The 15,163-nt window shown below is 48.2% G+C and overlaps 1 protein-coding gene across 1 annotated transcript in view; it reads left to right on the forward strand.

The window, feature by feature from the left end:
* Window positions 1–278: 278 nt before the first annotated feature.
* The window catches only part of B4GALNT3 (beta-1,4-N-acetyl-galactosaminyltransferase 3), a 101,588-nt gene continuing 86,703 nt past the window's right edge, over window positions 279–15,163 (forward strand). Inside the window, exon 1 of the mRNA XM_035255369.3 lies at window positions 279–808. Coding sequence (XP_035111260.2) covers window positions 640–808 — 169 coding nt within the window. The 5' untranslated portion in view covers window positions 279–639. The remainder of the gene's footprint in view (window positions 809–15,163) is intronic.

The following is a 15,163-nucleotide window of genomic DNA, read 5'->3' on the forward strand; positions in this document are numbered from 1 at the left end:
TACTTCGCTTCTGCTTAGAGCCACACCGTCAGGCGCCTGGGCGGTGACTCGGTTTCCCTCGGTCGCCCAGAGTCAGGATCATCACTCACCCGCTCGTCACCCCACCCGTGCCCGGTCGGCAAAGGCACCAGGTCTCTGGCCCCACCTCTCGCTCCGCTAGGGAAGCCAGAACAGCCTCTTCTTGTCCCCGGCTTCTCGGGGGCGGAGCCCACCTGTGCTGGGGCGGGGCCGAGGCCGGGCCAGGTGCGGCGAACCGGAGCGGCCCGAGCCGGGAGCCCAGTCGGGGAAGCCTACTTCTGGGCAGCGAGTGAGGGCGGGTGGCGCGCAGCGAGAGAGGGCGGCGGCGAGCCTGCGACGGGAGCGGCGAGGCGAGGAGAGCCCGGCGCGGAGCACACGCGCGGAGGAGGAGCCGGGCTCCACTCCCGGAGAGAACGGCGGGGTGCCCGCGCAGCCCGGGGACCCCTCGCGCCCGGAGCATGAGCCCGCGCCCTGCCGGAGAGCGGCCGGGGGAGGCGGCCTTGGTGGAGCCCTGAGACGCTGGGCCGGGACGCGGGGCGCCCTGGAAGCGGGGCCCGGCCAGGGGGCGGCGGCTCCGGGGGTTGCAGCCCGCGCCGGCGGCGGCCGCCTGGGCGCAGCGCCATGGGGAGCCCCCGGGCCGCGCGGCTCCTTCTCCTCCTGCGCCCGGTGAAGCTGCTGCGGAGGCGCTTCCGGCTGCTGCTGGCGCTCGCCGTGGTGTCCGTGGGGCTCTGGACTCTGTATCTGGAACTGGTGGCGTCGGCCCAGGTCGGCGGGAACCCCCTGAATCGGAGTAAGTAGCGCCGAGGGGAGGCGAAGGGCGTGGGGGTGGGCAGCAGCGGCTCCTGCGTTGGGCGGACCCGCCTCTCATCCCATCCTCAGACCCGATTTCCCACCCGCTTCTCCCTCAGGTGCCTGGCGTCGCCCCGCGCGTACTCGGGGAGAGCGGCGGGCGGGGGAAGCCGCGGGGCCGAGCGCAGAATTCCCGAGCCCGGGCCTGCCCGCTGGCCGTGTGGGGCCGGGGCATCCCGGGGGGGGCTCCTCGCTTCTCCCCTCGGAGAGCGAGCGACCTGGAGAGAGGCTCCTCGCCCGCCCCGCCGAGACGCTGGCAGAGACTCGGCCCCTCCTGCCGTGCCCGGCTTGTGGCTCCCGCGGTGGAAGTTCGCAGGGTCCACGCGCTAGCTGGGGATTCGTGTGCGGGATGCTCTCGGCTGTCCATGCCCAGGCACGCGCTCCAGTCCGTGCGGCCCAAACTGCCCACCGCCTTCTGTTTGGCTCACTCCGTTTCCTCTCCTGCGGCGTCTTGTGGGGGGTTCTTTTTCAGGATACCTCGGAGAGTCCCCTCTCCTTCCCGCTTCACTCCTCTTCCTCTGAATCTCCCACCTCCCCGCTGCGCCCTGCCTTGCCTGTTTTGGCCGCCCCTTCTGCTAGTTATCTGAACCCTGAGCAATCTCCCAAACTCTCCAGTTTAAGGAGATGGGTGGAAAGCACGGTGGAGTGGGCAGCGGGTAGCTTCCTACTTCTGTTTTTAACTTAGCCAAAGCCACTTAGTAATTCCATGCCTCAGTTTCCTCCGAGGACAACAGGAGAGCATGGTCTCTGCCTTTTTACATAAATAGGTATGGCTGTGAGAGATGGTTTTCAACGTACTGCGGATGGGAGTAACAAAGTAAAACTGACAGTGTCAGGGGCTGTAAAAGACCCTGCAATAGCTGGGAAAAGGACTGGAGAAACTCTCATTACTGCCAGGTGCCCAACGCAAGACTGAGGGGCCGAGGTTCAAAGTTCTGGCACATGGCCTCCCATGCCTTCACTTCCCTCCCGCTTTGGCGAAACTCAGACAAAGTGACTGAGCAAGTCACTCTGACCTATAGTCCTGTCAGCTCCTCTATCCAGAGTTGGGTGTGGTGCTGTGCCTTCTCTTGTGGCCCAAGAGAGGGAATTATTAGGGACCGTCGTTGAGCTGGTTCGGGTTGGAAATGTATATTTATGGCCTAACCTTTCTGTGGTGATGGAAATAATTCTGGCTGTGAGTTAGAGGAGACTGGCTGTGCCACTAACTAGCTGGGGAATCAAGGGGAAAAGGACAGCTCAGGTGAAAATGATTTGTCTAGATGACCTCCAAGCTGTCTTTCAGTCTGGATACTAAGACTGGACTGCGCGTGAGCATTTCCAGGGCTGGAGAGCTCAGCACATCACTAGGAAGGCTGAGTCCACCCCAGTGCCACAGCTGGACGCAGAAGAGCCCTTTCCTCTGATGACCAAAATCTGCCTGCCCATAGTGAATTCTTCCCTCCTCTGGGCCTTGTTCTTCCTTCTGAAAGACAGTGAATCTGTTCTCCCCTGCACGGCCACTCGGCCCCAAATGGATGAGCTCCATTGGAGGGTGTGCGGGTGGGGGCCTGGGAGGTGACACCTCTTCCCAATGTAGCCATCATTTTGGCTACATTGTCTTTTTGTCCTGGGCTGTCCCCTTATATTCTACTCCGATTTCCCTATTGAATGAGATTTAGACAGGAGTTGTGGTTACTGGCTCCTTGTCTCCCATCCTTTTTTGTTGTGATGAAGCCCAGATATCTTGCATCAGAGTTCCCTCTTTTCCTGTAGGTTTCACTCTAGCTCAGAGCTATTCCTCTGGAGGGAGAGCCAGGGGGGAGGCGTTAGGAAAGGAGAGGTGGAAAGGGGTTGCTAGCATTCCCTCCTCCACACCCTTGCATGTCAACCAGGGTAGTAAAACTGCACCTCCCAGGCCTATATCCCTGGCCTCAACCACAGCAACCAGAACCAGCTTGTTGGCTCTGCTTTCCAGCAAGCCACCCCGCCTCCCCTCTCCCGCAATCCCTGCCAACTCCCTCCACCACCCACAGCTCCCTGTCATCTGTAAGGCCAGCCTCCGTTACCAGGAACCTTTCATTTGCCTGTCCCTGTGCTGGATCTGGTGCTGGAAGAAGAGTGTGGAGAGATGGCAGTCACAAACTCCAGGGTTACCAGTAATGACAGGGGCGCATGCTTCCTTCTTTATCTTCATGAAATAACCCAGTAGTTTAAGATGTGGATGATGTACAATTTGGGCTCCATATGTAGAAGGAGATATAACCACAGCTGGAGTGGCTTCAGAGAAAAACAACCAAAATCCTTAACAAATAGAAAATGGACAAAAGAATTGAGACTGTTCCCTCATTCATTCACACAAATATTGACTTAGCGCCTACTGGAGCCAGGCCTTGTGTGGGGCCAGGTAGGTGTGATGACCAGGATGGGGTTTCTAGCATCTACAGCTTTATCTAGGAGGAGAGCTAAGGTATCTACATCAAAATGGTTGTAATATAAAAGGCATTAAGTTTTGCAAACATAGGACCTATATGCTTCTGTGACATCTCTTGAAATGGGGAACAGCTCTCCCAACTAATATTGCATGGAAATGGTGACATTTTGGGAGATTTTGAAGAGTTGGTAAGATTTTGGTGGATACGGAAAGGCTATTCCAGACAGAAGTAACGTCACAAAGACTGAGAGTCTGGGAAAGTTTGTATTTGAGAATATTGAACAGCTGAGTTTGGTGAAACAGAGTATAAGGAGAATAGAGGATGATGTTATGCGTGGAAGACAGTAAAAACCTTGAAGAGTGGTGTTTATTCAGTAGCTAACAGAAAGCAGTTGAACGTTTTACAATACAGTAGCATTGTAGAATGGGACAAGTGGAGGGTAACAATACTTTTGGTATGGCATGGTGGTTCTGGAACAGGGTCCTGATGAGTCCCCTTGTTGAGGCCAACCTTAACCCTTTAGCTGCTGGGTCATGAAGCTGTCCTAGGGAGGGGGTCCAGGTGGCAGTGGGACACTCAGAGGGCCTAGGGCAGTCACTGTACTAACACACGCGTAAGGATTTCAGTGTTTTAATAAGTGACGTGGCTATCCTGAGATATGTACTGGCTGAAAAACAGCCCTGGGAACAAACTGTTATTGGAAGTTAACGATTCTCAGATCAGGCAGGTTTTAACAAGTTATATACCCATTTGTTCAGATTGGATCAGCTAAGATTCTATCTGAAGACAGAGTTCTGGACTAAAACCGTTTCTAGAGGCCAGGGGCAGTGGGTCACACCTGTAATTCCAGCACTTTGGGAGGCTGAGGAGGGCGGATCATTTGAGGTCAGGAATTTAAAACCAGCCTGGTCAACATGGCAAAACCCCATCTCTACTAAAAAACAAAAAACAAAAAAAAAAAAACAGCTACTAGGGAAGCTGAGGCTGGAGAATCGCTTGAACTTGGGACGCGGAGGTTGCAGTGAGCCAAGCCAAGATTGCACCACTGCATTCCAGCCTGGGTGACAGAGCAAGACTCCACCTTAAAAAAAAAAAAGATGGTTTCTAGAGATGAAACATCTCAGAGCCAGTGGATGACTTTTGGGCACAAATCCAGGACAGAAGGAAGGCATACGCTGGCCTCTTTTAGATGTCCCAAAGCTGGGTCTGGCATGTCCCCATTTAAGTGCCAGGATTACGTGCTGGATCCCAACGTATTCTGAGGCTCAGAAAGCCATTGACTTTCACTGCCTTCCTCTATCTGTACCACGTCTCCCTGGTTGGCCTTAGTGACTTCTGGCTGACTTGAGTGGGCTGAGGGAGGCGCATCCACAGTGTGAAGCAGTCACTGCAGCCCGGGCCACCACAGCCATTCTGATTTGGAAAGGATACAAACCCTCCAGTAACAGAGGTAACACAGGGCAGAGCAGTAATCTGAGATGCAGGCAGGGAAAGAGGGAGAAGCGAATGAGACAGATGTGTGGGCAGAGGAGGGATAGTGTGGCATGGAGTTGAACCCCAGCACAGCAGCAAGCACAACTGCCTCGTGTCCTCCCATGGGCAGGGACTCTTTCATGCAGCTCTGGCTGGGCTGCCTCTCTGTCCCAGGGAACCTCTAGCTTCCTTTCACGTGTCCTGTTTACCTCTCTTTATGCTGACATTCAGGTCACCAGGCTACTGTGTGTGTCTTCAAATCAACATTCAATTCTGGGCACATACTAGGTGCTCAGATAAGTACCTTCTGGATATGAATGTGTCAGCTCTGAATTTCCAAGCACCTGATATTTTCCACATGCAGATACTGTGTTTATCAGGGACTGACCTAAGAATAAAACCTAGAAGTTCTTGTTCCTTGTATCATAATACACATATACAACAATAGCCTGTGAATACAAATGCAAAAGATAAATGATAAGACTTTTTTTTTTAATCATGTGCTTTCTTTGGTCATTGCCTATACAAGGAATGCAGTTTTTGACAATAGGTGACCTTACCCATATTTAGAATCTCTCCTTTCCATGGTCTCTCAGTCCCTGTGCTGATGTGGCCAGCAGAACCTCAGCAACACATCTGCCATCTTTACCCTGCCTACCACCCAGGAACCCTCAATCTCAGCTGAGATTCCCCTGCTTGGTGGTTCTGGGGCTGCCTGCCACTCCCTGTCCTGGGAGTTGTTCAGACACTGTGCATGGTTATAACTGCTTTGTAGCACAAGGTTTTCTGAAAGCGCTTCCGGGCTGGTTTCAGGAGAGGCTGGTAAGTACGCGGCAGTAATTTTCCAGGCCATGGAGCCTGGTCTAGCCCTCTAGTACTGAGCTGTATGGAGCAGAGCGGAGCAGCGGACATAGCAGAGTTTGCTTTGGAAGGAGTCCTAGAGGCTGTTCTTGGAGTTGGCCACTCACTGTCTAGTTCTCCTCTACAGTGTTCCACCAGTCTCAAAACTAAGCTTTTATTTTCCATAAGCGCCTTTCTTTATATGTAAAGATTATGTGGTCTCAACTAGGTGAACAAGTTTTCAATCCTTTGACCTTGTGATTCATATAATTAATAGATTTATATATTAGCCAATATACAAAAATGCGAGTGGAAGAAGTGAGAATAGTTGTATGGTGGCTCTAAAGGGCACTGGGCTGCATGTGTTACATATTCTTAACAAAGCATGACAGATCTTTCAATTTTTACAGACTCATGTTAACAAGTGGTACTTTGAATGTTAGAAATATCCATTGGATAAGCAAAAATGAATATTCTTTGTATTCTTGTGATACTTTAGTGTATGATTTATTTTATTTATTTATTTATTTATTGGAGATAGAGTCTCACTCTGTCACCAGGCTAGAGTGCAATGGCATGATCTCGGCTCACAGCAACCTCTCCACCTGCCAGGTTTACCCAAGTAGCTGGGAGTACAGGTGCTAGAGATGCGGTTTCACCATGTGGTGCAGGATGGTCTTCAACTCTTGATCTGCCTGCCTTGGATTCCCAAAGTGCTGGGATTACAGGTGTGAGCCATCGTGCCTGGCCAAGTATATAATTTATTTTATGTTCAGTATGTTCTTTATTTTGTAACTACAAAAGGCCTGATACTGACCAACTTTTTAAGAAGATAAACATGCAAATCGTTCCTGTGGTCCCTCTTTTTATTCAAGTATATGTACAGAAAGCTTGATGAGCAGTTTTCACAAACTGAAAATACCTGTGTTATGAGCACCATGATGAAGAAACAGAATATTACCAGCATCCCAGTGCCCCCACAGGGGGCTGTCAATCAACTACCATCAGCATAGATTAATTTAGCATATTTTAATATTTTATATGAATGGAATAATAGATTGTGCTTTTTTATTAAACATTTTAAAAAATTAAATTAAATTATTTTTTGAGACTGGTCTTACTCTATCTCTCAAGCTGGAGTGCAATGATGTGATCTTAGCTTATTGTACCCTTGAATTCCTGGGCTCAATTATAGGAGTGAGCCACTGCGCTCACTCTCATTTTAAAATGATATTATTTATGATTATAAAAATGATGCATTTGGGTGTGGCAGCTCATGCCTGTAATCCCAGCACTTTGGGAGGCTGAGGTGGGCAGATCACTTGAGGTCAGGAGTTTGAGACCAGCCACCTGGCCAACATGATAAAACCTCATCTCTACTAAAACTACAAAAATTAGCTGAGTATGATGGTGTGCACCTGTTGTCCCAGCTACTCAGGAGGCTGACGCACAAGAATCACTTGAACCTGGGAGGCTAAGGTTGCAGTGAGCCAAGATTCCACCACCACACTCCAGCTTGGGTGAGAGAAGGAGACTCTGTCTCAAAAAAATAAATAAATAAAATAAAATAAGGATAAAAATAATGCATGCTTGGGCCAGGCACGGTGGCTCACGCCTGTAATCTCAGCACATTGGGAGACTGAGGCAGGCGGAACTCGGGGTCAGGAGATCGAGACCATCCTGGCCAACATGGTGAAACCTCATCTCTACTAAAATACAAAAAATTATCTGGGCGTGGTGGCACTTGCCTGTAGTTCCAGCTCTTCAGGAGGCTGAGGCAGGGGAATCATTTGAACCCGGGAGAGGCAGTTGCAGTGAGCCAAGATCACGCCACTGCACTCCGGCTTGGCGACAGAGCAAGACTCGATCTCAAAAAAAAAATAGCGTGCTTATTATACTAGATAACAGCCGTGTATCTGGACCACATTAACTCCTGTGAAAGTACTTTTTTGCCTTTAGGCGCCCCAGCATCTCTAATAAAATAACCTAAGGCCAAGGAAGACCAGGGGCCTAAAAGCTATAGGATACACAGCCTCTGAAATTCCCCAGTAGCTCTCTGCCAGGGTGCAATTGCGAACTGCTGCTCATCCATATGTGAGAACTCTCTAAACATGTTTCTTCTGGTCTTGATCTTGGAAATAGCTGTGCTTTTCTTGAGCTGTTTGTTTTCATTTTTATTGGTCATGTAAGTTGCATAATCACTCTGATTTCTCTCTTTGTGTTGGTTACTAGAAAGCTTTCGGATTCAGTTTTTTCCTCACCTGGTGAAAAGTGTAAAGGATTTTATGATCTGTATTTTCCTACTAATTTTATGCCTGTGCCTTTATCTCCCCAGCCCCACAACCAACTATTTCCAGTTTATGTCATCTTATATTCTAAGCTACTTTAATTTTTATAAGTTACTTTAATTTTTCCTGAACCAAATCAAGGCATATAATAAATCAACAAGAGCACTATGTTATGCATACAAGCATGAAGAAGAAGTGAGCACCTAAAATGCCACCACTCTGACCTAGACATTGTTGCAAAAATAAAGTACAATAAGCAGTGATAACAAGAGGTTGGATTCCAGGATGCCATAGACAAAAAGTCTGGATTTAAAAACTTAAAAAGCCAAAATAGTGTCGTCCTGACCTTTTTGGGGGTCTTTACTTAGGTACTAAAAAGTTGAATCACATCCACAAATTATTACCTCTTTCCATAGCAGAAGACTATCAAAAGCTTGGAATTTACTGACAGATGTTGGGGCCTGAGCCACTTTTGTTGAAAATCATGACCCCATACAAGGCAAATTCAATTTATTTTTCAAATAATATTTGGGGCATCCCTGACACTACCAAGAGAACAATTGAGAGACTGACCAGGAAGGCCAGAAACCTGGTTTGCTGTGTGGGCACCATCACTGCAAAGGTCTGGGGGGAAGCTCCTCACACCAGCAAGGAAACCTCAATGTGAAGATCTGTAGCCACTGCCAGCCTGTTGCTTTTGGATGCATAAAGTCACAAACTAATTTAGAGATCCAGCCCCTAGCCCCTCTACTAGCAGCTGAGAATCCCTGCTCAGGGAATACATTTTATCCGTCTCTTCCACCCATTTCTTCTTTGAAACTGTGTTCTTGTGGTGCCTAGCAGAGGCTATGCGTGTGTCCCACTCTGCACAGATAAATTCTGCTTTGTGGCCACACTACCCAGGAAGAGGGCCTACAAATGGGAAGAGAATAGAGAGAGGTGGGAGTGGAAATAAAGAAATGACATTTCACGTCGACCAAGGATTTTATTTATAAATGCTCAAGCAATTGATTGTTGTGTATTTTGCAGTTTCTATTTATTTTGCAAACCCTGAATGGCTACAGAAGCAATTCATTCTAAACTTAAAGCAAAATGTCTATGGAACATTTACTTTTTTGTGGCAGACTGAGTGGACTGAAAAGCATTGATAATTCCTGGAAAAAATTGTGGAGTTTGAAGACAGGCAAAGTTCAAGTTCAAGCTCTATTTCTCACCAATTGTGGGACCTTGTAGAAGGCATTTATTCCTTTCTAAGTCTCAGGGGTCTTGTCTGGGTAGTGGGGCTATAATGCAGTTCCTGTAGAGCTTTTCTTGTGACTAAATGAGATTTAGTGAGCCTAGCACATATTAGGAGCTCAATGTATGTTGGTTCTCATCTCTTCCCTCTCAGTCTGATAGGAGTTAGAGAATGGATGGGCAGGAGGGGCGAACAGACGCATTCCTCAACTGGCCCATTTGCCAGTGCCTCTTCAACTTCTCAGCCCATGACACAGCTGTGTCCAGTCCCCCAGCGGTCACTATGCCATCCGTGTCCAGCACCTGCCACCAAATACACATTCTTCAATCACTTTTTCCCTCCGCGATATTCAGCAGTTCCTGTATCTTTCCATCCCTGGCAAAGATTTATATTAGGGGAGGGGGCCAGGTTAAGAGTCAAGGATTTTGCTGAGAATGAGAGCTATTTGGGGGGCTGTACCAAGGCACAGAAGCACAGCAATTGGGAAGTGATAGCCTCTTATTCTGCTGCATGCCCCTGAGTACATGCTGAGATTTCTAGGACTGGAAGACAGGAACACATGGCAGTTATCTCATTTATGTAAAAAAAATTTTTTTTAGAGATGGGATCTCACTATGTTGCCCAGGCTGGTCCTGAACTCCTAGGCTCAAGCAATCCTCCCTCCTTAGCCTCCCAAAGTGCTGGGATTACAGGCATGAGTCATTATGTCCATCCAGTTTTCTCCTTGTACATCCTAGCTTTGTAACTGATTTTCCTGGTTTCCTGTTTTCAGGAAATCAGTTTACCTGAAACTAATTTTCTGTCCTTTTGAGGGCTTCAGTTCTGTAATCTTTGGAGTGAGATGCTTCTTTGCAGGAGTAGATTTGGAACTTGCCCATGTCACTAAGGGGTGAAGGGGACAGTCAGAAAGGAATATCTTTGACATTCTGGCACTGGTCTTTCCAAGGCTCAGTTGCCTGAACCAGGAGGTGGCAGCTCTCCCAGTAGTTCTGACTGCTTTGGCCTCCAAGGTCATCTCTGGCAACATGGTCTCCGTACAAGCAGTTGCCTCAAAGATTAAAGGCCTCCCTGCTGAGATCTTCTTACAAATCCTCTGATCCACTCCTTTCCACCCTGCCTGCCAAGCCTGGGTTCAAACGAATGTGTGTGGCGTGTGCTCATGCACACCTCCCTTGCCAGCCAGCTGGTCCCAGCTGCTCACCAGCACCTCTCAGGCAAAGGTGGGCAGGAGGAATGAGGACGGGGAGATTTCCCTCATGGACCAGGCACACAGCGCAATACGTACTCCATGTCCTTGGTCTCCTTTCTTTTCATTTCAGCTGAGCAGAGGGCCTGGGAAAGAGAGGTGGAGATGGGGAACACATGCCAGGTGAATGACTTCCAACAGCAGAAGGCAGGGGAGATTGCACAGGCACAGAAAATGGGTAGAGAAATGAGGGAGTGAAATGGAGGGAGAAACTTTTATCCCATTTTTTTCATTTTAGTGACTGTATTTTTTTTTTTTTTTTTAGATGTAATCTCCCTCTGTCACCCAGGCTGAAGTGCAATGATGCAATCTCAGCTTACTCTAACCTCCGCCCCGCCAGGTTCAAGTGATTCTCCTGCCTCGGCCTCCTGAGTAGCTAGGATTACAGGCGTGTTCCATCACCCCAAGCTAATTTTTGTATTTTTAGTAGAGATGGGGTTTTGCCATGTTGGCCAGGCTGGTCTCGAACTCCTGACCTCAGGTGATGCACCTGCCTCGGCCTCCCAAAGTGCTGGGATTATAGGTGTGAGCCACCGTGCCCAGCCTAGTGACTGTATTTTTTAATAAGTTTTATTTAGTTCTATTTCAAATTTGTTGGGTCCCTTTAAAAATACTATATTGTGGCTGGGCGAGGTGGCTCACACCTATAATCCCAGCACTTTGGGAGGCCAAGGCAAGCAGATCACTTGAGGTCAGGAGTTTGAGACCAGCCTGGCCAACATGGCAAAACCCTGTCTCTACTAAAAATACAAAAATTAGCTGGGCATGGTGGTGCACACCTGTAATCCCAGCTACTCTGGAGGCTGAGTCAGGAGAATCACTTGAACCCAGGAGGGGCAGAGGTTGCAGTGAGCTGAGATTGTGCCATCGCACTCCAGCCTGGGTGACAGAGTAAGACTCCGTCTCAAAAAAATAAATAATAAAAATAAAAATACTGCATCGTTCTTTAAAACAAATTTATTTAATTATCTAAAATTAAAAACAAATTTATTTAATTATCTAAAATTGTTGGTTGCCCCAAACTAAGAGGCTGCTAATGTGTTAGCATCTGCTTACTGCTTTGATTTTTACATCTTCGTATTCTAGCTGCTGGAGATTTCTCTTACCTTATGGAGGGCTTTACTATGCAGGTTGATTATGCTGTTGGAAGTTTGCAGGATGGCTGGGACATAGTGAGGTTGCTCAGGTGTTACTGCAGTGACCCAGGGGGTGGGTGGTGAGTGCCTACATTGAAGGGGTGACAGGTAAAAGCTGAGACATCTCAAGGCAGGAAGTGACAGACTTTGGCGGTAGGGTTGTTGTAGAAGGTGATAGAATACTAAAGTTATGGGTTTCACACATGGTTCTCTGGCTGTACTCTGTCACCATTATTTAAATAAGGGTTGTCTTGTGCACCCAGCATCTCAGAAATGGTCTCCTGAGGAAAAAAATGCGTTCATTTGTCCTTGTACTTTCCTCTCTGGGGCTTGGGTACCATGGTGGTCCTACAGAAGAATGCAAAGGGTGGGAAGGCAGACAGTCATTCATTCAGCAGGGGTTTACTGAGATCTTATTATATGCCAGGCTGTGCTCTAGGTTTTAGGGACATCACAGGGAACAAGAAGTTGAAAGAGTTTGCCATCACACAGCACACATTTCCGATGAGGAAGAGACAGGATAATCGAGTAAACAAACAGATCGGGATTTGAGATGGTGACGCTGCCTGGGAAGAGACAGAAACAGTAATCACACAAAGGGACTGGCTTGGAGGGACAGTCCTAAAACAGATAACTCAGGCCTGGAGGACTGATACCAAAAGGGTGTCAGGATTACAAAGACCTCAGGAATTTGGAGAATGGGAGCTGGGTAGAAGAGGGAAAAAATGTAGAAAAGAGTCATCACTGGTTTTCAGGGCAAGTGTCTCCTTTCTACTCCCGTTGTCCTGAAAACAAGGTCCTCCTTCACCTCACTGGCAGGAATAGAGTCAGCCTCAGACTTGAGTTTTCTACCAGGAGTGCTTGAGGAAGAAGTACTGGCTAAAAACTGTCTGGGCTGGGCAGAAAATGATAGTGACTGTTTCTTCTTTATCACAAACCCAGATCCCAAAACCAGTATGAGGGGATGGGGGACGTCCTATTGAAAGCCAGCCTGAATTAGCCCTGTCTCTTCCTCTTTTTTTTTTTTTTTTTTTGAGACGGAGTTTCGCTCTTGTTACCCAGGCTGGAGTGCAATGGTGTGATCTTAGCTCACCGCAATTCCGCCTCCTGGGTTCAGGCAATTCTCCTTCCTCAGCCTCCTGAGTAGCTGGGATTACAGGCACGCGCCACCATGCCCAGCTAATTTTTTGTATTTTTAGTAGAGACGGGGTTTCACCACGTTGACCAGCATGGTCTCGATCTCTTGCCCTCGTGATCCACCCGTCTCGGCCTCCCACAGTGCTGGGATTACAGGCTTGAGCCACCACGCCCGGCCTGTCTCTTCCTCTTACAACATTTTTTCCACACCTCCATTAGTGCACTTATAAAAGTCAGCCTTGCATCAGAGTTCTTTTTGTCTGTGTTTGTCTTCCCCCATGAGATTGTAAATTTCTGGAGTACTGGACCTGGGCATTTTCCCCTCTTTGTCTCCGTAGTGCAGAGATTTTTATTTATTTATTTATTTATTTTTTCCTCAGCTGGAAGAGATTTTTAAACTTTTGTGAATCATATGCATCTGTAAGAATCTGATGAAGAGGCCAGGCACGGTGGCCCACACCTGTAATCCTAGCACTTTGGGAGACTGAGGCAGGAGGATGGCTTGAGCCCAGGAGTTGGAGACCAGCCTGGGCAACACAGTGAGACCCTGTCTCTACATAAAATTTAAAAATTAGCCCAGGGCAAGCATGGTGGTGCACACCTGTAATCCCAGCACTTTGGGAGGCCAAGATGAGTGGATCACTTGGGCAACATGGTGAAACCCTGTCTCTACAAAAAATACAAGAATTAGCTGGAAGTGGTGGCACTACTATAGTCCCAGCTACTTGGGAGGCTCAGGATCACTTGAGCCTGGGAGGCAGAGTTTGCAGTAAGCCAAGATTGCACCACTGAACTCTAACCTGGGTGACAGAGGGTGGCACAGGCCCCTGCCTGGGTGACAGAGGGTGACACAGGCCCCTGACCCCTATCCATGGATCCCTAGTTAAGAACTCAGCCTGAAGCTTTACCCAGTGCCTGGTATGTGGTAAGCTCTTGGAGTCTGATGACTTGGGAATGGTCTCCTGATTAAATCTCCTTACTCTAGTTGCAGGGGACAGATATTAGGTGGGAGAAAGAGAGCCAGGAAGAGCCCTGCTGCTGGGAGATGGAGAAGAGTGTTTAAATAATCCATCTGGAAGCAGCCATCCAGAGAGCAGTAGCTTCACCATTACTTCCTGTCCAAGGGAGAACCGGAGGTGGGGTCTCCTCCCCGGGCTTTGTCTTCCCCCAAGCTCTGCAGTACCTCCTCTTTGCCCTGTGCCTGCTGTTCTCCAGTCTTCTGACATCCCTCTGCTTGCCTTTCAAAGCTCTGCTCATCCTTTTCTCTCATCTCTTCCCTGAAACCTTCCTCAACTATTTCAGAACCAGCTGACCTCGTTCTTTTCGGAACTTCTGTTGCACCTAAGTTTTCTGAAACTTACAACTGAGCACTGACTTTCTTTCATTCCTACTTCATCTGGGTTGGTCTGGTGTATCCCATCTAGGTTGTTAGAGAAGCCAAAGATGGCTGCAGAGCATCTGGTTAGGACAGTTTGCTTCATTCGCCCCACAGCATTGTTGGAATGCATGGAAGAGCCAGGCAGTTCACTTAGAATCGAGTTGGCACAGGCTTCACTGTGCCCATGTTTCCTCCATATGACATGGCCATCCTTCCTGCCTAAACTTCTGGCATTGCTGGTGTGCCCTCCAGGCCATCTGCTGCTGTCTCTGCTCCTCCATTTCTTCCTTCCTTTATCATGGCATAGTGGTGAGAAGCTTTGACGTCAGACTACCTGAGTTTGAACCCCGGCTCCAGTGGTTAGTAAGCTGCGGCACAGTGAGCATATTATTGAGCCTCAATATGGCCCAGTTCCTTCTCTGTAAAATGGAACTATTAATGGTACCTGTCTAGTGTTTTTGTTGTGACAATTAAGTGAAATAATATAGATAAAGTACTTAGAACAGTTTCTAGTACATAGTGTTTGATAAATGTTTGCTGTTGGCTGGGTACAGTGGCTCACATCTGTAATCCCAGTGCTTTGAGAGGCTGAGATAAGAGAATCCCTTGAGGCCAGAAGTTCAAGACCAGCCTGGGCAGCAAGACTCCATCTCTAAAAAAAAAAAAAGAAAAGAAAAGTTAGGGTTAGGTGGGCATGGTGGTGGGCACCTGTAATCTTAGTTATTAATACTTGGGAGGCTGAGGCAGGTGGATTGCTTGAGTCTAGGAGTTGGAGGCTGTAGTGATCTGTGATCACACAACTGCACCCCAGCCTGGGTAACAGAGCAAGGCTCTGCCTCAAAAATAAATAAATAAATGCTTATCTGAGCACTTAGTATGTGTCCAGAATTGAATGTTGACTTGAAGATACGTGCAGATGTTAGGCGCAATTATTGTTTATCATAACTTAATCAGCTTTTAAAGACCCTCTGTCTCTGTTTTGATTGGTTTTACTGTGCTGTCTTTTACATATCAAAGAATCCTAGGACAGGGTGGACCCCATGGGTGCAGACGTGGAGGAAAATCAAAAGCAAAGCAGAAGTCCAGAGATTTTAAATTCCAAGATGGATTATACTTACATTTCTGATTCTAGGCTCATGGCACACAT

Source organism: Callithrix jacchus, chromosome 9 (genome assembly GCF_049354715.1).
Source record: "Callithrix jacchus isolate 240 chromosome 9, calJac240_pri, whole genome shotgun sequence".
In the NCBI taxonomy this organism is placed as follows: Eukaryota; Metazoa; Chordata; class Mammalia; order Primates; family Cebidae; genus Callithrix; species Callithrix jacchus.